Genomic DNA, 22,127 nt, shown 5'->3' with positions numbered 1-22,127 from the left:
ATGGAACAGACCAGTAAGAACCTGCCAGCATGACCGATTTGGTCACGGACACAGGGAATCAGTGACGGGCGCGTGTCGTACATACTAGACATACGTCTCGCGTCTGGCTGCAGCTGTTAGCAACCTCAGATCGGGACGCGAGCCTAGGCGACATACCGTCGCCGATAGCCTCCTCATATTACCAATTACCAATGCTCAGTTACTTTCACGACTGCAGTGGCCTGTGATTCCATCTAATGAGTCAACTTCTCTTACTGCGTGAAGCAGATCGGAGCTAGAGCGGTCGCACATGAGTCACTAGCTTGGGATACCAAACCACAAGTTCACTACTCGCGTGATCTCCTAGTAAGTCTAAGTACAAGTTTGCACGTTGTCGGATCATTATTGCACAACCCGCCGACAGAGAGGGACAGCACAGGTACAATGGTAGCCGAAGTTGACAGTTGCAGGTTAGCAAACGCCCAATAGTATGAAGACGTGTCTGCGTGTCTAGTTCAGCAACTCTGGGATAGTACATAGATGCAGGATCCATGCCAGGGCCTCAGGTTGAAACTGCGATGAGACTGGGACGGCTGGGACGGCCGCCATCGATCATATTTCTAGGCCACACGATAGCACGTCAGTATTAAGGATCCTTGGGCTCATGCACATTCGGAACCCTGGGGTGTGCAAATTGAAAGAATGGGCATAGTAAGGCAAGTGTTCATACGAGTAACCCTTCATGTGCACCATGGTCGAAAGTGAATGACTGCCTTGGTGTTGGATCTCTGGTCTGCCTTCAAGGAAGATGAACCTCTGCCAGTTCTTTTTTACACAGCCACCTGCTCGAGTGAACCGGGTCACATATCGACTCCCTCGAAAGTGCATTCCGATCGACGACGCAGCCCTTGCAATGCCAAAACACACTCGAAAACGCCAAAAACTTGCCAAAGATGAAGCCGTAAAACCACTCGGTTCCAACCATCTCGCCGTTTTGACAGACGACGCGAGCAAAGACGATGAAGAAAGACGTCTGGAAAGCATGCTATTTGGCACTCCTTATGTTCCGTCGTCCTCCTCTTCTTCGTCAAAGAAAAAGACAGGGTTGGATGTCGAGGCTGGGCTCGTAATTACCGACGAAGAAGAGCCAGACGCAGGGGCGGAGTCGAAGGAATTGGAACACATGCTGGATTCAGATGTATGTGCCCCCCCTTTCCACGGAAAAAATGTTCTGGATCTTACATCCGAGACGTTTTCACTTTGGTTAACCAGCTGTTCTTCATTGATGACGGTGTGGCACCCTCAACCTCGGACAGTTCTACTGTTCCGGACGCGGCACAGCTGGTCATCCGGAAGTACCACAGTGAAAGCGAGAGCGATGATGATGAAGATGATGAAGAGGAAAATAGTGCACAAGAAACAGATGAAGTTGAACACATCTCTCAGGAGACCGAAAGTATACCCGAGATCGTCACCGAAGAACAAGACCAGACCACTTCCGCAGGGGATGCGCAACCCGGCCGTAAAGCACCTGCATGGGTAGACCCTGATGACGCAAATTTGCAAGTATCCCTAACTGCGCACAGTCGTCTTCGAAAACTCCGTGATGCACCTTCAGAAGATACGGTCAACGGTCGAGAGTACGAGCGCAAGCTGCGCCGTCAATTCGAACGTATCAACCCAACCCCAGAGTGGGCAACAAAAGCACGGAAAAAGCTACACCCTTCAAAACGGAGGAGATCGTCCGGTTCTGACTCCGACGTCGATAACACTATCGAAGATATCCTCCCTGACCTCCTAGCATCAACAGGCGGCATATCGGCTGGGAAAAAACCGAGGGTGTTGACCCAGGGCGTGATATCAGTCGACTGTCTGCGTGATGCCAACCAGGCAGCTCCCGCAGAGGGTGAAATTAAATCCGTCCAGTTTCACCCTTCCCCTCAGATCCCCGTTCTCCTCACGGCAAGCACAGACAGACGTTTGAGGCTTTTCCACGTACGTTTTCGGTCCCCTATTTCTCTCCTTCCCCTGTTCTTCATGTTGATGTTGTCACCTTTGCCCCTTCTCTCCATTCCATCAGGTCGATGGTTTGACAAACCCTCACGCACAAACTCTTCACATCCCCTCTCTTCCCATTACCAATGCTGTTTTCCACCCGTCCGGCTCTTCCATCTTCATGACCGGTCCACGCCCCTTCTACTACACCTACGACTTCCAATCTGGAGCGTCCCACCGCTCGCCGCGTGGGCTTTGGGGAACTACATTCTCATCAGCAAACCAAGATACCAGCATGGAGACGTGCGCGTTCAGCCCCGATGGTGATGTCCTTGCTGTAGCAGGCCGCCGTGGTTACATTCATCTCGTCGATTGGCGCTCAGGGTCGGCGCAGGTCGTGGCGGGACTCAAGGCAAACGCAGCCGTCAAGTCGTTGTGGTGGTCTAGGGTACAGGACGGTGAGCTCCTAAGTCTGACGCAGGATTCGCAGGTGTATGTGTGGGACATACGACAGCGAAAATGTGTTAAGCGATGGCAGGACGAGGGTGGATTTGGCAGCAAAATAATGAGCGGAGACCAACGGGGTAACTATCTGTCCATTGGGTGAGTATGACCGTCTGCTTTTTTCTTCTCTACCGTAAGAGATACTGAGCCTGGCTGAAATAGTTCGAACATTGGGCTTGTCAACGTCTACAACGCTCGAAGTCTAGGTGAAGACTCGAAGCCAAAACCTCTCAAAACCCTGGGCAACTTGACGACGAATATCTCATGTCTACGGTATAACCACGACTCCCAGTTGCTTGCCATGGCTAGCAACGTCAAAAGGGACCAACTACGTTTGGTACTGCATCTCACTTTATTTTATTTTCTTGCATTCATCCTAAACTAATCACCGTTTTATAGGTCCACCTTCCATCTCTGACGGTTTATGGCAATTGGCCAACGACCAAAACACCTCTTGCTCACGTTACTTCCATGGACTTTTCCGTAGGAAGCGAGTATTTCGCGATAGGCAACAATAAGGGCCGTGTCCTGCTGTATCACCTTAGGGACTTCGCGCAACAATGATGACATCCTCATGGGTTCTATTCCATCACACGATACATATATATCGAGAACGACAAGTGTGTGTGATTGAAACATGCGGGCAAAAAGCGAAGGAGGTTGGGTGGCGTTCACACACAGGTGTGATGTGCCCAAAACCCATGAGTATCGTCTAGCTTCTTGTGTAGTGTGCCAGGAGGTCGGTATATGTCTCTGATATCTATTCCAGCGGGACCCGCGATAAGTGTAAAGACCGATGTCCACTTCACGTACCTTCTCTGCGCGAGCTTTGCCATTCGGAACAAACCGACAGATCACGGTGGCGCATTCGAACCACCGTCTAGCCTCGTCGACAAGGGATGCACTGTATCATAATCAAGACAGGAGTTGTGGCAGTAAAGTCAAGGGCAGAAACGTGGGTGACGGACTGCAGGCATTCCACCCCCGTGTTGTAGGCAGTGCTAAGGAGCCATAATCGTTCATCTGTTGGATAAAGCTTTGATGGGGAGGAATAGAAGTCGTCAGGAACACAGATTTACTCCTCGCAGATACCCACAAAGTTTCCGTTTTCTACCAGGTCACCATGCTCTTCCAGGACTGCATTCGCCTGCTCGAAGTACTGAATGGCTTTAGACCGGTCAGCCCCGGACCCTTTGGCCAATAGGATGCTACATATTGATCGCAACCACCGTGAAAATTTGTCCAAAGACAGCTGGGTGTGTGCGAGGCATGCATGTAGGATTGCCTGCAGGTGTGGCGAGGAGTTTAGATCACCAAAATCCAAGCGTTCATAAGGAGTTGGCATACCTCAAGGGCTGCGTAGAGTACTGTGTGCATTATTTAGTGTATTCTCAGAAGCGTGAAAACGTTGTATCATGCCGTTAATGGGACAATTCTTGTTCTCCCACTAATAGGTGACCCATCATCAGGGCCAAGAAAAAAGGTCTAGAATCTAATGTGCACATACCAGAACGTCTCCAATTGCCTCATAGGTGACGAGAGATTGGTGGTGATCGCGTGCAGCCTCCTATGTGATGGAAAAAATTCTCCTATCACTTCCCCCCCATGAAAAAAAAAGGTGACGCACCTCGATCGTCTCCAGGACGGACGGCCAACCCCCAAGATGTGATGCTGATTCAACATGGAAGACACGCAGAAAGTGCAAGAATGATTGGAGATGGGAACGATCGGCTGGAGGAACCTTGTCCAGCAGACCAGCGATCCTGCCTGCGCACGATTTGATCTCTGCGGAGAGGCTCCGCAGAACTTCAGGCTACGGAACAGTTAGCTGCAAGTGTAGAACCTTGGCACCACCCACCTCTACAGCTTCGGCGCCTGATAACCGTTCACGCACTATGATCACTTATGACAAGAGCCTGTAAGCATCATACAACAAATGTCCGAACAGCGGCACTGACCTCGCCCAGAGGTGGCGGCGAAGGAAGCATTCGCAATATAGACGTACGTAGAAGGCTCTACTTCCGTCAGCGTCTTGGCTATGTATAATTCGAGTAGCTAATCTCAGTTAGGAGGGCGAAAACATGTGTGGAGATCTGGAAAATAATAACACGTCACCTGTCTTGCAATATCGAAAGCGTTAGAAACTTCTTCGCCGTGGTTATCCCAATTGGAACATCCATCGATTGCACAATTGTACGCAGTACGCCACAGCCATGATAAGTCCCGGATCACCAATGCGAAATTCTCGCAGGCGACATTTTCAACGAGGATCTTGGCTGAAGAACGAGGACAAAGCTAGGAGAAAGAAGACATGCTGAATGACGTGCTCACGAACCATTCTTGAAGTAATTCAGTAATGTCTTAACAAGGGGTGGTCTGTCAGGTGTAAGTATAGACATCGATTGATGGTGAAGTAAGGCAGTGTTACATGTTGGCGCCAGGCTGTCCGAGGAGTTTCAGAGTTAATCTGATGATACACCGTATCAGTGTCATGGCTTCTGTCAAGTTTTCGACGTCGATCCGAAAGTTCAAGGTATCTAGTAATGCCATGAGCACCGATAAAAGCAGACTCTTCATGTCGGAATCGTGCGCAAGCCGGCATGCCAATAGGAGCATTCTTCGATCGAAATCGGTGGCTTCAACCATTTCCCTCACGGCTCTGGTAGCTACCCAACAATCCGATCAACCATGTATGGAATACTCGTGGAGGGACCGTGACCTGCCTTCATCTTCCAAACCTGAGATTTATACCCGACTGTGGGTAATGCCACTCAATAAGGTAGCCATATCGAGTAGGCACAAACCTTGATGCACAGCGATCAGAAATACCACATAACGGGTCGTGGCACCATTTACGGGACACCGTTTGACGGCAAATGCCGCCTTTGCATACTCCTTTTGTTGAATATAGCACAGTGCAGCTTTGCGGAGACACTTCGAAGTGCATGAGGGTCCCAAACCTGAGAATACGGCATGGGTGCCACATATGAACCAATCGGCTGCCTCCGGCCACCGCGAGGCATGATAGTGACGGTCGCCATACTGCCATATCAGCTGTTTCCAGTATAAATGGTCTAGGTCGGTGTGCTTAAATGAACTTGACGACCTACAGTCAGACAGGCGCTCGCAGCTGCCTTTGAAAGTTCAACGTCCGATTTGACAACTTCTGATATGGTCAAGGCAGAAACCACGTTGCAGGTTCCCTTGATGGGAACAATGTTACTTGCCTTGGAACGACTCCTCCAACTCCTTCATCGCCTTCCCGTGATCATCACCCTTCGAGCAGTGGAATAGTAGTGACACAAGCAACTTTTCGATAGAAGCCACATTCGCGGACGTATCCAATGCCCGCAAGAGGCAACGTTTGATCGCGGAAGTCACGACACCGCTGCGGAGAACAACGTCACATGAACGCCACAGCATAATCTAGCTCATACTTACTACTGGGGAGTAAGGCTGCGAAGCTCCAAGAGAATGCTGTTTAATTACTGTTATCAGTCAGCGAAGTACACGGGCGAGAACTTTACTAACTCGGACAAGTCGCCCTCAGAAAAAGTCATGTTATCAATAATGGACTCCAGCGCTGATGAAAGTCAGTGCGCAGTGGTCGTAAGGACATAAAGGGTAACGCTCGGCCGGTCAGCGCGGCTTACCGTGAAGAAGCTCTGAATTCCCAGCTTTTTGCCGCTTGACCACAGCTAGTTTCATCCAGCGGAGTTGCTGATATTCGGAACTAGTCTGAAGGGAACATGTGACTTTTCTCCGGAAAAGAACCCAAGAGCGGTACTGGCTAGTCCCTTACGTGATCAACCGAGGGGTCAATAGTGGAGATAATCTCTTCCAGCGCAACTTCCGCCCGCGTCAGATTCTCTGGATCATGGGATGAGGCTAGAAAGTATCCCCGAGCTAACAGCATGCCGGTATGGTGTAGGTCACGGTATCACTGAGGATCCAATCGGAATGATGTAGCTTACCAAGACTCCTGAGAACGGCTCGCTAAAGTGGTCACGCCTTCAGTGCGCGGACAATATTCAATAGAGACATGCCGAAAGCACGAACCTTAAGCTCCGCTAACTCGGAGTTGGGGGTGCACTCCAGTGGCTCTATTACCTGGAATGCCTTCTGCATCCATCTCAGGGCATCAGGGGCTCTGTTGCCGTCCGCCATGAGTTTCCCGCCTTGATGACAAGTTCTCAAAATGGATTTGCCGATGTCCAGTAACTTGGAGGCCAGCAATTCTCGCTATTGGGAAAAGATGCGAAGAGAGAACCTTGGGAAGGCTCATCAGTGCCACTTACGTCACGAGTGGAAAGCAATGCAAGCTGTTTATCGTTGTCTGTTTAGATGATATGAGCCACTTCGTGATACGCATTCGATTGCGCCCAGGGTCCAAACCTGTGATCTTGTCAGCCATAAACATTGCAAGACCCTCGTTCTTCTCCCTCCAGGCCTGTGTGTGTGCCAACGCAAGGACTCCCATGAATATCAATCCAGTAACCCGATAGAAGCTTAACAGCCTCACGGCTTCCATTCTACTTGAAAAATACAGAGTGGTGACGCGTGCCTTGGAGTGTTCGTGCGTGCGATCCGGATCACTGTGGTTTCTCAGCGCCTCTTCAAACTGTTTGGACAATAGGGTAAGCCAAAGGACCCAAATGAACGCCACTGGAGAGATAAAAGCGATCTCACCTTGGCCGCACATGTCAACACGCTAGCAGCCGATTCGCTATTTCCGAGCTCTACGCCCATCACGAAATGAAAAGATGCTGTAGCAACGGAAGCCATAAAGCCGCTGCTATTCTAGGACGTACCTGAGAGTGCTGACCCGGTTTTGCTCGCTACCTGTAGCATATGCAACAGGGCTGCAAAGACAACACGCACGGGAATGAGGCACGTGGACTAAACCTTGCTACCACAGGGGAAGCAAACCTTGGATACTCGGCTCAGCCTCCAGGCCTGCCTCCATCAGCCGGAAACCTGCCAATCGTACTTTGGAAAACAAGGGTCAGGCCGTGGCATACTGTTGCACGACGAGACTAAAGGGGGACTATGCTGCATACATGCTGCGACAATAACACGGCTGTCGGAATCTTGACGAAATAGTCCCGAGGCGTTCCATAGGTTCACTCCTTAAGTGGGTGGCAAGGTGGCAGATGGTCACTCAATAGTTCCTTCCGCGCGACAGAGATTTCCCCGAAGGGAGTGTGGTCGCCGCCAATGAAAAAAGAAGGTTGTGACGGACCTTGCTGATCGAGCAAATCTGCTAAATGAGCATCGTTCCCCCACCTGAGACACTGGTCTGAGAACGATTTCGCTAGGGATGCGATTTGATGGAGGTCTTTGACTACGGAAGCCGCGTCGATGGAAGACGACGAAGGAATATCTTTGAGCTTAGGTTTGATCTTGATCGATATCTCTGCGGAAAAAAGGGGGAGGTATTCAATGGTAAAGCTTTCTATTCGCGCGCCCATACAAGACACCGTGAATTTGCGCGGCGCGCATCATGAGTAAAACAGACAGAATGGGAAGCCTTGCCTTGGATCTGGTCGTATAGTTTTTGCAAATTGGTTGTTGCCTGGCGTTGTTTCCTCGGTGTCGACATGATCCCGGTTCGATTTGACCGTCTTCGCCAGTGAATGGCTTGCTGTAAAAGTCAGGACGCGTTGCGACAGAATCGGGACTTGTCTTGTAAATAAATAATAATAATTACGATATTCGTCTTCCTTGCATTCCTCGCTCGAAGCTATGCTCAGTCAAGAGATACCAGAAAGTCTGAAAACCGTCGCTACAAAGGTCAGCCCATTGTATCTCCGTACAATGCAAAGTTCTTATTTTTTTTTTCGGGGTGCACATGACAGGAAGCACGCAGAGATGGCATGTTCGCTGGCCTCACCGCAGGTCTCACTGGAGGTACGTTACCTACGCACCTGAGAATTACAAAAATATTTAAAATACGAAAAAAAAAAACAAAAACACTACGACGCCATCTCACACTGCCAATAAATCGATTCGTAAACATCCATTGACCCCATTCGCACTGGTCGCGGGACCCACCTTCCCATATGGCTGGCACCCTTTCAAATAACGTTTCCTATTTGTAGCCCTGTTGGGTTCCAAGCTCCTGCGGTTTAACAGGAACCAAACAATCGTCTGCGGTGTCTGTGAGTTGGTGGCAGTTCTATTCACCCCAATTTTCATCATTCCTTTTTCATGCCCATAAACGCCTTAACGTCTTGCTGTTGCTGTTGTCCCGTCCGTCCGTCCGTCTGTCACTACCACCCTTTTGCTGCATGCGGATATGATCTTACTCTCTTCCGCTGCGCCACACATCCTTTGTGTGTCGAACATTCATTCATCAATTCTCCATTTGCCAACAACCGTCGCAACGACGACCATGACCATGTATACCCGGTGACGCAATCGACAACGTTGTGTGACCACCCCCTCCACTCTTCTCACCATTCACAACCCCTCCCCTCCATGTTTCCAAAACCCAATCAGTGACAGGAGCCCTTTCCGGATATTTTTTCACGCGGGCGTTCCTATCATCCCGCCTTGCCGTATTAAAAAAGAACCTCGCACAGCAGACTTCATCGGATGCATCTTGGTCCTCGGATGGGTAGATTGAAGGGCGGGCGTCACAATCGTAAATACGATCAAGCCTCTTAGTGGCTTCGAATACAGGTTTCGCATGATCAGCGGGCCAACACATTTGTATAACACAATGCCATCGTGTTTGGTTAGAATGCTTCCCTGCCTTGCCAATCTGCCGTGTGGTGTCTATATAGCGCTGTCTAATGACATGCTTTGATTCCTGTGGTAATGAAAACGTCCGGCGTGGAAGTGGCGAAGAGGGCCGTGGTGACCGGTGACCGGCGAACATGCTCGGCCCTACGAAGGTTTCTTTTTCGGACGTTGAGCCATCAAACACGAAGCTCACGCCAAACCATTCGTGATCATCTTGACAGTCCTCTTCGAGCGTGACGCCGCATCGCGACGTGGACTATCAGACTGGTTAAGGCATGATTCAGTAGCATCGTTTCATCGTCAGAGTGAGAACGTTCCTTAGAAGTTTTCATTGGACCTTTCCTTTCTCTTCCCGCGCCTAGCACCACCAACCATTTACTTCCCTTTTGTTCCTGTTCCTTTGCATTTGCATTTGGATGCAGCAGATGTGCTGCGCTGTCAATTGTTCGCAGCCACCTTTCCCCCGCTCCGTCACAGCCGCCACTACACACCGTTACCGTTGTCGTTGTCGTTGCCACTACCCTGATACTACCCTACCCATCGCAGGCATGTGTGATCCATGAAGAAGCCCGCTGATAACGCCGGTCTGGTGCCTCCTTCGCCCGAAAAAAAAACGGGTACCAAGCAAGGACTAGCTGCTACTAGCAGGCAGTTCCGTCGGTCTGTCCGGTATGTCCGACTCCGAAAAATATCCACCTTGTGCGACCCGAACGAGCAAACGCAAGAACTTCACAGAGAACATGAACGATCTCGAACACACAGCAGAATTCTTTTGATTATTAGTGCCGACATTGTATGTTTCATCTGCAACATGATCCCAAACTTCAATTGATCGCCTTTGTAGGTACGAGCAACAAATTTCCTAACTTGCAGGGACTATACGTATCACACTATCACTGCAATCCCAGTTCAGCAGTGCGGCTGTGCGCATACTATCCCCCATTGTGCTCTCAATTCTGTGTAAGGCGTATCTCCATATTGGCAACGTGCAATGATCAAGGTGCTCCCTGTCCAACTATTGTCACCTGGCCAGATGGGTAACGAGCTGTAACGAGTTGCCCGCACCGGAATACCGTACTACGGACCCTGCCACAAGCCACTATCATTCATGCCCTCCGTCCCTGCCTGCCAAGGTCATACACACGGAGTACTGCTACATACATGTCAGTGTCACCTCCATGGGATACGGGTACTGACGCAGAAACGATATGCTGTCACGCCAGAGGAGATCTTCCATATGGCTCTCTCCTCAACGCCCCAATCTATCACTCCGCCATCACGACGGAGTGGTACAGCCACCCTTGGTCCCTGCATACACTGCAGTTACCGGAAGGAACCCCGTCGATAGAAGAGAGCAACCCAGTCACTGCTCGTTGGCCCGTGGCATGGAGAGTAACAAGCGCTTGACTCATGACCCAATTCGGCACGCCTCGGGCTTCCCAGCCTGGGTCCCTGGACTATTATTCACATAGATTGGATCAATCGATGCTGTACGAGGCTCCCCGGAAAGACCCGATGTTTGAAGATCGGTCGCGCGGTCGCATAATGGATGCAAGGTATGCATCCCTATCAATATCATCTCATCTCCTATGTGCTCAATTTGCATGTCGGATGGCCGGCCATATGGGCTCGCTTTGTATGAAACAGTAACCGTGCGACGCGTTTCCTATTTCACGCGAGCGCTACTCTCTTCGATCTGAAGTCGGATATATTTGCTTAGCTTATATATTATATCAGGGTTCACCCCTGTTCTGCTTTTTCCGGTTTACTTCAGCTTCCTCGTGCTCGCCATGCGCGAAGTCTACAAAGAAAGAAAAAAACACCGAGGTCCGAAAGGAGCGTATTACCTCTAACACCACACCTTTCCCCCCCCTTTCTTTTCTCCTACTTAGTTGCTGCTCAACTCCGAGGGGCCCGCCCACACTCCTATGACCATAGTTCGGCTCCATTCGGGAACACTAACCTATGAACCGGGAGGATAGTGTGCGGCCCGCACATGCCAACCTGGTGAGATGATTTAGCAAAACGAAAAGACTCATCAATTATCCATCCCGTCCGTTCTAGCTGATATGATGATGCATCCCAATGGCGTATCGTTTATGTCTAGGTGCTCATCGCCTATCGGACTGGCTTCCGCTGCCAATTCGATAATGAACAATCTGTCGTTCCGAAAAAAAAAACTAGGAAACTGGTCCTTGTGATCCGAAAAAGTTGAACTAAGGTTCCATACACTGGGTACATACGTCCATACATAAACCGTAAGCTATAGCGGGCACTAGTGCTACACTTGTCATGCTATAGTCTCCACAGCAACTTGTTTGTGCGCCCCTTTAACTTCCATATTTGTGTTGTTATTTTTCTTTTTGTTCATTTCCACTTGTTCGGGAAAATCACTTTGGGAAATAAATTAAATAAATAAACAAGTAAAAAATATCGGGCCTCACTACAAATTCTGCTTATGTAATCTCCCGTGTGTCGGACAGCAAGTACCCATGCAACAATACAAACGTCGCCAGCGATCGCTGTCCAAAAGGTCCCAAGGTCGCCAGGCGCAACCTCCTGCCAGACAGGACCTGAAAATCAGTTTTTGAAACGTATGCAACGTATGTACAAAGTCGGAAAAGTCGAATTTGGAACACACGCTCAAAAATGATACCTCACCGTCGGATTGAACAGGGTATTATTACCTTACTCGAGGCTAGCGTCGCAGCAAGGGAAGCTGTTATACTGGTCGCGAATAAGGTACCCCTTTTATGTAGTGCTGTACTTGCCTTGCATGGTATGCGGAACAGCGTCGTCTGAACGCTGCGCTCGAGCTTAGCCAGCTCCGGGTGCCACGTGCTCGTACCCGCAAGTGACAGCCAACTTTGTCGCGAACTCACTCGACGGTCGTCGTCATCGTCGAGGCCATCTCGGCTGAAACACCCGATTCGAATTGCTAAAAAAAACATTAGAAAAAAAAAAGAACCTGCCTGGATCGATATAACCCTCTCTGTCCGAATTACGCCGTCCGTTTGTCGTCGTCGTCGTCGTCAGTCGAGTCGTCAATCGTAGTCGTGTCATTCCGAATCAAAACCCGAAATTGAAAAGTTTAACAGGAGAGAAATAATATTATGTGCCACAGGAGAGATCAAAAAAGCCCAAAATAAATATATATAAAAAAACAAAAAAAGGTAATGGCACAGCGGTTGTTTCTTTTTTGCAGTCAGCCCAGCCAGCACAGAATTTCACGTCATACCATATCAACAGCTCCTGTCTCAATCATATATGTCGATCCCCACTACACGTCCCGCGCTCGGAGCTACAGTGGCCGCCTGAACGGATGATGATGATGATGATGATGATACGATGATGATGATATTGATCACGGTGAGCTTTTGCTGACCGGTGCTGACCGGTAGGGCTGCTGCTGAGTGATCACGGCGGCGTCCTCCAGTACCTCCTAAGCATGAATGAGCTTGCCACCGATCATCATATCTACAGAAATTGACACGAACAGCTTCAGGGGCCCTGAGACCTGAGAGAGGATGATCCGTCGAATCCTGATTCAAAGCTGAGCAGAAGAAGAAAGTCGTACAGGACAGGTCTGACGACCCTTGATCATCGTGTCCGTTTTTTTTTTTTTCCACTGTCCCCACCGTAGTCAGCCTTCACTGCAAATATGCCAAACGGTATCACATGTCCCCTTCTTTCTTTTACGACTGTGCGTGTGTATATGTCTTGTGTCCTGTCACTGATCATATGTATGTGTCAAAAGGTCGCAACGAGTCACCCCTCGTTCACAAGCTGTACTTACACAACAAGTACTAATCGAAGCGATCCTCGTAATTAGCCCTTTGAAACCCCTTCTCTCATCCTTATAATATGAGGCGTGTCAAGTATGTCCCGGTTGTTTCTTTTTTAGAGTTCTGAAACTTACCCGTCACAGTATAATCGTAATAATGTGTGACTCCAAAACCCACGATCACATTCTGATCACGCACTGTCGCCCACATCGCCTAATCACGATGTGTCGATGTGTGTGTACACACATGCACATGATTATGGTTTGCTGTGTGTACCGAGAATCTATATTATCAGAAGCTCCGGGGCTGTTTCTCCCGTCCAGCCACCCTGACCCCACTGAGGGGCTCACACGGCTCGCAGCGCTGGCGATAACAGTCTGATCAGAACCACCAAAACGTCATTGTCCAACTAAGATGCAGATTCGGATGTGCGGCGTTGTTTTTATTCATTCCGTTATGCAGCTGTACATCATTACTAGCTTACTTTAGAGTCGTTCTGGTAACCGAGGAATATGGTAGTATCGATGGAGCGTGGAGTGCTGCGGTCCCAATTGTTCGCAGGAAAGAGAAAGGCAGCCAAATACGAACTAATGCGGTTAGGAGGATAATGATGTATGGATGAGGAGGCGTGACGAAATTGCTGACCTGAGTTGCACAAAGATAGACCGAGAGAAAAGAAAGAAAAAAGAGATACCCGTTCAATACTGTAGTACAATAAAACAGTTGTGTCATGTCCTCAAGTGAGAAATGTTATGCGGATGCCAATCAGAAAATGCCACGTATAAAGGATGAAAGTAATAAAATATTTGCAGAATGCCAAACAAACCAAGTAGACGACAAAAGCAGACGAAAAAGTCATCTGGCATACGCCCAGGTCTGTGGCGAAGGATATACCGGCGAGCCCCGGTGGTGAGATGCTTGATGGTGATACGGATGTGGGTGCTGGCAAGCGGGAGTAGACGCAGTCGTGTAGAACTGTACTCCGGGAGGACCAGCATTTGCAAATGGCGCAGAAGGGATGACACAAGATCCGTCCCCCCTCAACGGCGGAAGCTGCAGTGACTGGTCCCTGTCCACAGGAGACAACTTCATGTACATATGCGCAGAAACTGAACGTGCGGTTCCACATGTGGAAGACAGCTTTCTGGCCCAGATTGCATCGTGCAAGTGTGGCAACGAGGGCTGTCGGACACCCAGGGTCACATGAGAGTCGTGTGGACTCACGGACGCCGACTGAACATCCATAGGAACGTATGGAGGTGGCTGGACGGTGTATGATGGCGGGGGTTGCGGGGCAGGCTGGAAACACCGCAATCGAGCCTTGCGGTTCCCCTTGGGCTGCTCTGAGTCACCGTTGATGGATGAGCCAGCGAGGGAGTAATAATACAAACTCTGCGGAATTAATGAGATCACGGTACGTACTACAGGCTGGGAATGAATCATACCTCGGGCACATTGACAGGACGGTCCGCACGATAAGCGGCGACGAGGGTTTGTGGATGGCCTTCGATCACATTCGATCTCTGTTGCGACTGCGCAGCTCTCTGTGCATGCGGCGAAGAGGACAGGGTCATTTTAGCAAATGAGTAGAGAGAATCGAGTGGCGAAGAGCCAGAACTTTGGCAATTGGCGTAGTTGGTGTCGGGGATTTGCAAGGTCATGCCTGTGGGACGCTTGAGGGGTGGCAACTCCTTGAATGACGTGGAGGTCGGCGAGAAGGCATCGGCTGCGGAACGCTTTGTGCCCGAGCTGGGCGAGGGTGCGTGTTGGGGTGGAGTCACGTGATACGCAGATGCGGGCGGATTGGTGAGTTGCAGTGGGGAAGTCGAGCGTGCCCGGTGAGACGAAGACTGGCACCTCAATCGGTATGTGCGGGCGACGGGTACAGACGACATCGGTTGCGACTGACGACCGTGTCGCGAGTAGCGGGCGCGTATTCCACGCCACTTTCTGCTCTCCGTCTCCTTTGCAAGCACCAAGCCTTTCAGTAGGTTGAGCCACGACGCATATTGCTTGCCAGATACATGTAACGAGAAGTCGACTGCGGTCAAGAACTCTCGCTCCATTTTGTGGATCTCGCTGAGATCGATACCGGACACCTCCGACCACGTCTTGTTCGTGTAGGTGTTGCTGTGACGCGTTCAGTATGCATGGATAGACGCGTCGAATGGCACTCACTCGTCCAGGAATTTGTTCGCCATCATCAGTGCTGCGACTGCTATCCGGAACTCGCTCCCTGGTAGTCCGTTTGTGAAACGGTTGCGTTCCTTGAGACGCCATATGTAATGCAGCGAGAGGACGATGACAGACTGGCTGACTTGCGTCGTTTCGAGTAGCTTGTGCATGAACTGGACAAAGGCCGCGGATGGAGCGAGTTGCAGTGGCGATGTTGTGGCGGGTATCTCTGGAGAGTAAGGGGGACTCGGTATTTGCTGTGACGAGGAGAAGTGGGAGGACGGAGAGGGAGAGGAGAACCAGAGATAGCAGACCATCTCACATGTCTTCTCAGCGATGAAGCTGGCTGGACGTTTGAGAGTTGAGTCGAACCAGTCGATGAGGTGAGGGGCGTCATCTGGTATGAATGGCTTGTGTTGGAACGGTGGCTCAAAGACATCAACCTCGTCGTCATACCGCTGCTTTGTCCACGGAGGCGTGACTGGTGGTAGACACTGCTGGGTGGGTCGGCGGTCGAAGTGAGTTATGGGGGGCAGCGAGACGAAGGCGGTGGACATGGGCGGGGTGATGAGGCCATGGGAGGACCTTCGCCAGACATCAAGCGGTAGGAGAGTCGAGGTGGCCATTAGGATGAGTGTGGATGGGACAGGCCACCATGGTTGTTTTATAAAACCAGGGGCCCGCTTAGGAAAATCATAAAATAATAAGGAGGTGTGTGTGTTTTTGCAGAGGGACTCGAAGAATTTTGCAACCTGCCATGCATGCCACGGCGCCTCCGAACTCTCTCCGAGTCCCGCTTCGTAGGCGTAGCTGCTCCTGCGCAGATCTCACCCACCCACCCGTCTGGGAAACTCTCTCCCACGCTCTGCCACGGGGACTTTCCAGGGATTCCCCATAGCCTTGCCCTTATCCCTCCCCACGTGACCTCCTGTTTCACCCATATCACGGCCACAACACCCATAGTATAATGAAATTTAGCCTTATTATTTATTTTTCTTTATTTATTTATTATCGCCCGGCCAACTTCCACCGAGCCGCCACCTCGTCCCACTGCACGCCCTTTTGATCATTGTGCATGATAATAATTTAGTGATGAAACCATAATAATATCTCGCTCTCTGTCCCCCCCCCGCGGCGGCCTTCCCTCTGCGTTCCGGCCACCACGGTCCTCCTCCGTATAAACCATATCCTATCCTATTTGACTGCGCAACGACGTAAACCCCGACGTGACGGTCTAGCCTGCACCCCCTCGGCGCGTAAACCTGCCATTTCGAGCCTGCATTCTCGCTACATACCGCCACCCATTCTCCGGCTCCTCCGGCAATCCTTTACTGTACTAGCAACTGCCTTTGGCCTTGAAGTCTATTAGGAGGGGCGCGGCTCTACTACAGTTGTACGGATTATGACATTGATTCCGGCAATAATATTTTTGTCTGCCCTCCAATGCCTTCTCTACTGCTTTAGGCCCGCCCGTGCGGTAGCTCACCGCCTTTGTTCTAATTCATTCGGGTGTCCCGTTTATGTGTGTGGGTCTCCTGCCACCACTCCGCTCAAACTGTCCATGACATGATATGATGGTAATCATTCCCCCATCAATCCCAGGCCCTCCCGAAACTACTCGGCTGACCGCGCCGTCCAATTGTTTGTGGTCGCCGCCTCACCCCTGTTATAGGTAGTCACTTGCGAACGTTAGGGGGGCCCACTGCGTCGCCCCTTCTTCCAAGGAAACGCTTAATACTCGACAGTGAACCTTCTGGAAAATAATAGTTCGCCACATGAATTAAATAAAGTACATATTGGCAGGCTAGGCACCTGTCCGATTCATTATCAGACTGGACACGACAGCAACTTTCTTGTCCATCCGCATCGTATCGCGGCAATGTTCCTTTCTGGTGATCCCTTTCTTTATTCGATCACGAAACCTAAACGTTCTCGTCCACACAGTACTGCAACCCGCAATCGGAGACTCCCATCTGTTCTGGTATCTTTGACTCTTTCCTGTGTACCTCGCTCTCTCCCGTCCGACCGCGCTAAACTCGAAACCATCTTTCTCAACATCCCTTTTTGAGCCACTACCGTATCAGCGCATATGTATATGGCATCGCACTCCAGTCTATTACCTGTCCCTCACGTGTCCATATGCATCACGTACACCGGAATGTATCGCCTTGCTGCCACCCACTGACCGGCCAAAAACTCAGCTCCTCCCAACCTTTCCAGGTTTCTACGCCTCTGTGCCGTTCCCATGGCCCCTTTCATATCACGTGTGTCATTGTGAGTGTGCGTATTGCCATCCATCTTGTTCCACAGCTAGCTCTTGCCGAGTTTGGCTGACCCGAGAACGGGTGCAGAGACCGGTGTCCATAATACCCATCGCTTCCAGAAGGTAATACACACGATTCAGCCCATACAGAAGCTGTATGTGTGGATAGATGAAACTTACGTATAGCCATCCCCCAACCCCACATTACCCTGACCACCCCTACCCGCTGGGTAATTATCACCTCACACGAAATAGCGTTCAGGCAACACACGCATCCATACAGAAGGGGACCACGCACCTCTCTGATGCCGTGACCCTCGAACCCTCCATACCCGTACTATCCACTTCCCAAGTGGCGAAAAAGCGGGTTTCACCTGTGCGCCAAAACTGGATCCCAAAGTACGCCGATAACGCTGATCCGTGCCCACAGCTAGCTGCGCAGGGCCAGTGGTTACACAGAATGGAGTACGTCACTGATTTCGTTACTAAGTACACGGGCAGCTTATCATTGTCCGAACGCATCAAATTGGTGACTTAATCCGCCCCCAACCTCTGAAGCGAGCAGTCAGGGCAGGGTTGACACCCTCCTGATCGATTTCCTCACGCTGTCCAGTAAGTTAGACCGCTACAAGGTTTCAAATCTGCTTGGGTATGGTTTTAACTACTTACATTGACGGACCTCTTCCTTTGCTTCCGGCTGTTTGGTCCGTGCGATCCTTTCTCATGGCGCTCATCGGCGTTGCATAGTTTCCCCAGCCGGTAATGCTGCACGCACCTGCGATGGAACATATGTCACACTCCACGGAACAAAGCAAGTACATTCCGATCGTCTCTATTACTCAGACGCCGCGCTTGCTCTCGACCCATCATTATGGATCGGTGCATACATATGCCTGCGCGTTTTTGGCGCTTCGTCTCGTTCGCAGTGCGGACCGCCGACCCGCACGGTGGGCTATAGGCGTAGGTGGTAAGTACCGTGCATGTCGGGTATGTTTATGGAGATATGTGCACTCGCGATCAGTGTGTATGTGGCTGCAACAGATGGGTGGTATGGACTATAGCACGATGCGATATACATATGGGGTATTGTAAACCATGCGATTGGCAATGGGTCATTGTCGGTTCTAGCCACCTTGTAGGCAAGTCCGCCGCGATCATGGGCTCCGTTGGCGCCACAAGGGAATATCGTCTTAGTGCGTCCCATAAGTATCTAATGCATGCATGTGCACTCTAAAGAACGCACTAGCAACGTGGGCCGGCCGTCGACTAGAGGTTTCACATGCTTACTCGAATGTAGCACCACGTTGACGAGCATGTGCATATTCGAATCGAGTTGTGATTCAGTTACACGAGCGAGTTTTAGCCATAATAGCCCCACTAGGCTATCTAAGTTTCGAGGTGGGTACGTTCTAGTATGTACTTGGACATGGTGGGAGCGAAGTATGTACGTACGTATGGCCGCGGGGTTATGCATGTATGTACTTGGTCAGTGTCGGGTAATGTTCAGGTCTGGCCAAGTATGTAGTAGCGTTCCAGCTTCGGCAAGGTGTACTTACAGGAAGAATGTAATATAAAAAAAAACAAGTGCATCATCATTAGCGGAGATTTGCGGGCTAGCCTAAACTTCCTATTGCCCGACTGTCAAGCTGTCTCAACTATGAGTACAATTGCTAGTGAATTAATAAGTGATGGTGACCTCAGTGATAAAAGTTTGTATACTAAATACTACTGAACTGCCACAGACTAGTCTGACTCTTGCTACTAGTAGCTTCTTTCCCGACGTGATCTGAGCATTTCGTGGCCTTTCCCAAATGGAGGCGTGCAAACGTTAGCACGAATATGGATAAGTACGCCATAATAGCGGCAGAGTTGGGAACAGACTGAGTCCCTCATGACATGCCCAGTGCTTCTTCTGCAGGGATGAGTCATCGATATGATCCTCAGGTCGTTCGGACGCAAATGAGTGTTTTCACCGGCCCAGACCCGGATATATACGAGGTAGTATATGTACGATTGAACCGAGTGTCGGCGTAAGGCTCATCGGACGAAAGGAGAGTATGGACATACGGCACATGCCTGGTAAATCTCTTGTCCGCGACACAGCGCTAATACGGTTCATGGTAAGCTCTCTATTTTTCTATTTGTTCCCGAGGCCGCATCTAAGGGTGTATATCGGGAGGGCTAGGAACGATACGGTATATACGATACGTAGACAACACCCCCGGAATGTAACTGACAACACATAGTGCCGCAAACCAGGGACGACGGAACGCAGCGCGACGCACGCACACACGTCAGTCGGGAGACCCACCGACCAACGTAGCAGAAATTTTTCCTTGATTGCGGCAGATCCGACTCCCCCCCAACGGCGTCTAGGTTAAAAAAGGGTTGGGAATTCGAATTCTTTTTTTTCTCAGAATCTCGTGGCAGGCCGCAGTAGTGAGCAATGAAATGGTTTCGTACTACAGAGGGCATTCGCAGCCTAGCGTGCGAACGCACTTTGTGGTACTCTTTGCAATCCCTTTCTGTTTGCCTCTCTCAGCCAAGTCTGGATCGGCAAAGAGACAGAAAGAAAAAAAAAAAAAAAAGGATTCCGAATCAACGTCAGGCCGTCGATCATAACTTTCCTTTTCGCGCGCCACAGAAAAGTTGTGGTAAGCGGTCCCCTCCCTTCCCCTCCCATCTCCGGCCCGTCGCTCCTCCATACTTACCTTCCATAAGTACAAATACTGTCAAGTCAACGTTCTAACTGTAAAGCATTCGTGGGAGGGGAACAAAGAGTGTCAACATTGCTGCCAGATCATTCATGACAAAACCCGCGTGTCGCCGATCTATTGCTTACATAATTTCAACTTGGGAGAGCCGTACCTGGACATCACAGCCACCAATTCGGAAGCGGTGAATAATACCTGCCGATAAAAATTCCGTGAGGTATTTCTTTTCCTTCTTCTCCCAAATTCGCTTTGGAAAATAATATAATAAAGGGTCCCCCCGAGTCTGCGTGTGACGAAACGCAACTGGAGGACCCCGATATACTTATTGACGTGGACGGCGGCGATCTTTGAGTAACACAGGGTGAGATGAGACAGGAGGCGAGAGTAAGAGCGGCGATGCGCGTCTTAATTCTGAACCTGAGGAGTTGGATGTGTTTGGCGGTGTCAGTTTTCCAAAAGAGTGTGATAAGTTGATGCGGGGGCCCTTGTAGAACGTTCTGCGTCAACGTTTCGTTACTTTCTTCTTTGTGTCTTTAGTTACTAGGCGGACTCAGGAACTAGTAGAACGGCGTTGTATGACGTGGAAAGCAGTATAGTCCACGTACAGCAAATTTGGGGTGGTGCATTTCGCGAATAGTGGCAAGTGTGGTCCGGAGGTGATGCGACCCGGAACCTACAGGTACACAGTACTGGTACCCTCTTCTTCATGTTCCGGTGTTACTTACCCATCATAGTAGAAACCACAACCGCACAAAGTCCTTGGAATAACCCGGGCGCAATCGGCTCATGGCGGACCGTCACGGGGCTTCAGTCAGGTGAAGATCTTATATCCGAGAACCGCTTCTAAGGGCTGTGAATGGAGAGAGGAGGAAAAACAAAAGGGAAGAACAAACTTGGTGAACGTGTTTTCTGCTTAGAGATCTCCCAAAGAACGGACCGACGTGATAGTATGGAATGATGACGTTTCCCGCGGGCGTCCGTTAGTGGAACCGTCACATCAGCCCCTAATACGGTGCGGCTTGGACAGTGACATGCGCTGTGACACCGCGCACATGAATACGTCAGGTGTAAGCTCTGCGGTCGTGAGAAGTACATACATACAGGCAAGACATCACCGCCCGGATACCCTTTCCACGTCAGCCAAGAGGGAGAGGAACGTAGTAATCTCGAAAAAAACTTCTGGGGTGCATGACAGTGATGATATGATGTGGTTACTTATTACTTATCAGATATGGATATGTACAGATCAATTGGCCGGTACTCACCATTGCAATCACCCAGAACTATGCACGTAGCAACCATCCGAAGGATAGTGCCATAGCACGAGTAAAAATTTCCGCAACTAATCATAGCTACGCTGATGCGCTCACTGCGCAAAAAGTGGTTGCCGTCGCCCCTAGGTAGTAACCTACCTGTCGTAGTAACTTCTGCCAGATCGTGGGTCCATCTTGCATTGCCGCCACATCATCAATATATATCGCCCTGGCAAGGGGAATCACTGGCTTGGATATAGGTATCTTCGCGGGTTCACACTCGCAAGCGGTAATAGCAGTCTGTGATCCCTGTCTTTCTGTCTTTGCGGTGATTGCCAATGTCACGCCACGTGGCAAAATGGGGGGTCCTGTCTTTCTTTTTCTTTTAGATAAAAAAAACTCCTGGTCATAATAACACACCGCGGAACCCGGCTGGCGCTTGCAGACAGTTGCAATGCAGATCTGTCAGCCTGAACACGAAACAAAAAAATATATGCTATGCGTAATGAGAACGGGGGTGGCAGTCTGAGGTGACAGACTCCCTGTGGGTGTTGCACTCGGACATGATGCTGATAAACCATTTCATCCACATGTGCTGCCGGCGAGCCGGGCACTCATTGCATATCACGTGTTGTATTGATCAATCCAGCATGTACGACCCTTCTTACGTTTCGCCAGGTTTTGCCCCGTGTAGCGCAATATGCGAGCTACA

General features: G+C 50.2%; 5 protein-coding genes across 5 annotated transcripts; 3 read left to right on the top strand and 2 right to left on the bottom strand.

The window, feature by feature from the left end:
* Positions 1–331: 331 nt before the first annotated feature.
* On the top strand, positions 332–3,049 carry F5J12DRAFT_857264 (WD40-repeat-containing domain protein). The gene is made up of 5 exons (XM_051746727.1): positions 332–1,177; positions 1,252–1,974; positions 2,060–2,577; positions 2,641–2,815; positions 2,878–3,049. Exons 1-5 carry the CDS (start codon positions 788–790, stop codon positions 3,040–3,042), a joined length of 1,971 nt encoding a protein of 656 aa, XP_051596180.1. The 5' UTR covers positions 332–787; the 3' UTR covers positions 3,043–3,049.
* On the bottom strand, positions 3,027–8,135 carry F5J12DRAFT_414817 (meiosis protein SPO22/ZIP4 like-domain-containing protein). The gene is made up of 32 exons (XM_051739312.1): positions 8,014–8,135; positions 7,721–7,894; positions 7,539–7,607; positions 7,408–7,467; positions 7,290–7,340; positions 7,168–7,217; positions 7,001–7,099; positions 6,874–6,928; positions 6,777–6,814; positions 6,538–6,720; positions 6,453–6,474; positions 6,281–6,384; positions 6,132–6,216; positions 6,010–6,061; positions 5,920–5,955; positions 5,706–5,866; positions 5,589–5,644; positions 5,283–5,532; positions 5,202–5,216; positions 4,907–5,144; positions 4,814–4,854; positions 4,594–4,754; positions 4,437–4,533; positions 4,337–4,380; positions 4,106–4,291; positions 3,986–4,045; positions 3,898–3,925; positions 3,826–3,845; positions 3,575–3,763; positions 3,447–3,514; positions 3,292–3,382; positions 3,027–3,238 (listed from the first exon to the last, which is right to left on the bottom strand). Exons 1-32 carry the CDS (start codon positions 8,078–8,080, stop codon positions 3,191–3,193), a joined length of 2,898 nt encoding a protein of 965 aa, XP_051596179.1. The 5' UTR covers positions 8,081–8,135; the 3' UTR covers positions 3,027–3,190.
* A 1,649-nt stretch (positions 8,136–9,784) lies between these two features.
* F5J12DRAFT_785789 (uncharacterized protein) lies at positions 9,785–11,078 on the top strand (the record flags this gene model as incomplete). The annotated part of the gene is made up of 6 exons (XM_051743292.1): positions 9,785–10,018; positions 10,070–10,148; positions 10,191–10,262; positions 10,394–10,617; positions 10,669–10,781; positions 11,000–11,078. The coding sequence occupies 6 exons, from the start codon at positions 9,785–9,787 to the stop codon at positions 11,076–11,078; spliced, it is 801 nt and encodes a 266-aa protein (XP_051596178.1).
* A 2,787-nt stretch (positions 11,079–13,865) lies between these two features.
* F5J12DRAFT_726346 (cyclin-domain-containing protein) lies at positions 13,866–15,811 on the bottom strand (the record flags this gene model as incomplete). Its single annotated transcript, XM_051741713.1, has 3 exons — positions 13,866–14,402; positions 14,456–15,140; positions 15,189–15,811. The coding sequence occupies 3 exons, from the start codon at positions 15,809–15,811 to the stop codon at positions 13,866–13,868; spliced, it is 1,845 nt and encodes a 614-aa protein (XP_051596177.1).
* Positions 15,812–17,435: 1,624 nt separating this feature from the next.
* On the top strand, positions 17,436–18,624 carry F5J12DRAFT_414617 (uncharacterized protein). The gene is made up of 3 exons (XM_051739311.1): positions 17,436–17,913; positions 18,014–18,080; positions 18,196–18,624. Exons 1-3 carry the CDS (start codon positions 17,618–17,620, stop codon positions 18,538–18,540), a joined length of 708 nt encoding a protein of 235 aa, XP_051596176.1. The 5' UTR covers positions 17,436–17,617; the 3' UTR covers positions 18,541–18,624.
* The last annotated feature ends 3,503 nt before the right edge of the window (positions 18,625–22,127 follow it).

This window comes from Pisolithus orientalis, assembly GCF_024613125.1.
Source record: "Pisolithus orientalis strain OTSU chromosome Unknown F5J12scaffold_42, whole genome shotgun sequence".
In the NCBI taxonomy this organism is placed as follows: Eukaryota; Fungi; Basidiomycota; class Agaricomycetes; order Boletales; family Pisolithaceae; genus Pisolithus; species Pisolithus orientalis.
Note: the sequence above shows the minus strand (reverse complement) of the source record. Positions and strands in the feature narration are given on the sequence as shown.

Bases quoted from the DNA above. Each gene is read 5' to 3' on its own strand.
- F5J12DRAFT_857264 (XM_051746727.1), top strand. From the start codon at position 788: ATGAACCTCTGCCAGTTCTTTTTTACACAGCCACCTGCTCGAGTGAAC. The intron at 1,178-1,251 runs GTATGTGCCCCC...TTGGTTAACCAG, and splicing joins AACACATGCTGGATTCAGAT to CTGTTCTTCATTGATGACGG. The intron at 2,816-2,877 runs GTACTGCATCTC...ACCGTTTTATAG, and splicing joins AAAGGGACCAACTACGTTTG to GTCCACCTTCCATCTCTGAC.
- F5J12DRAFT_414817 (XM_051739312.1), bottom strand. From the start codon at position 8,080: ATGTCGACACCGAGGAAACAACGCCAGGCAACAACCAATTTGCAAAAA. The intron at 5,867-5,919 runs GTAAGTATGAGC...TGTTCTCCGCAG, and splicing joins CGCAGCCTTACTCCCCAGTA to CGGTGTCGTGACTTCCGCGA. The intron at 4,292-4,336 runs GTGGGTGGTGCC...ACTGTTCCGTAG, and splicing joins CAGGCGCCGAAGCTGTAGAG to CCTGAAGTTCTGCGGAGCCT.
- F5J12DRAFT_414617 (XM_051739311.1), top strand. From the start codon at position 17,618: ATGAAACTTACGTATAGCCATCCCCCAACCCCACATTACCCTGACCAC. The intron at 17,914-18,013 runs GTACGTCACTGA...TGAAGCGAGCAG, and splicing joins CAGTGGTTACACAGAATGGA to TCAGGGCAGGGTTGACACCC. The intron at 18,081-18,195 runs GTTTCAAATCTG...GGCGTTGCATAG, and splicing joins GTAAGTTAGACCGCTACAAG to TTTCCCCAGCCGGTAATGCT.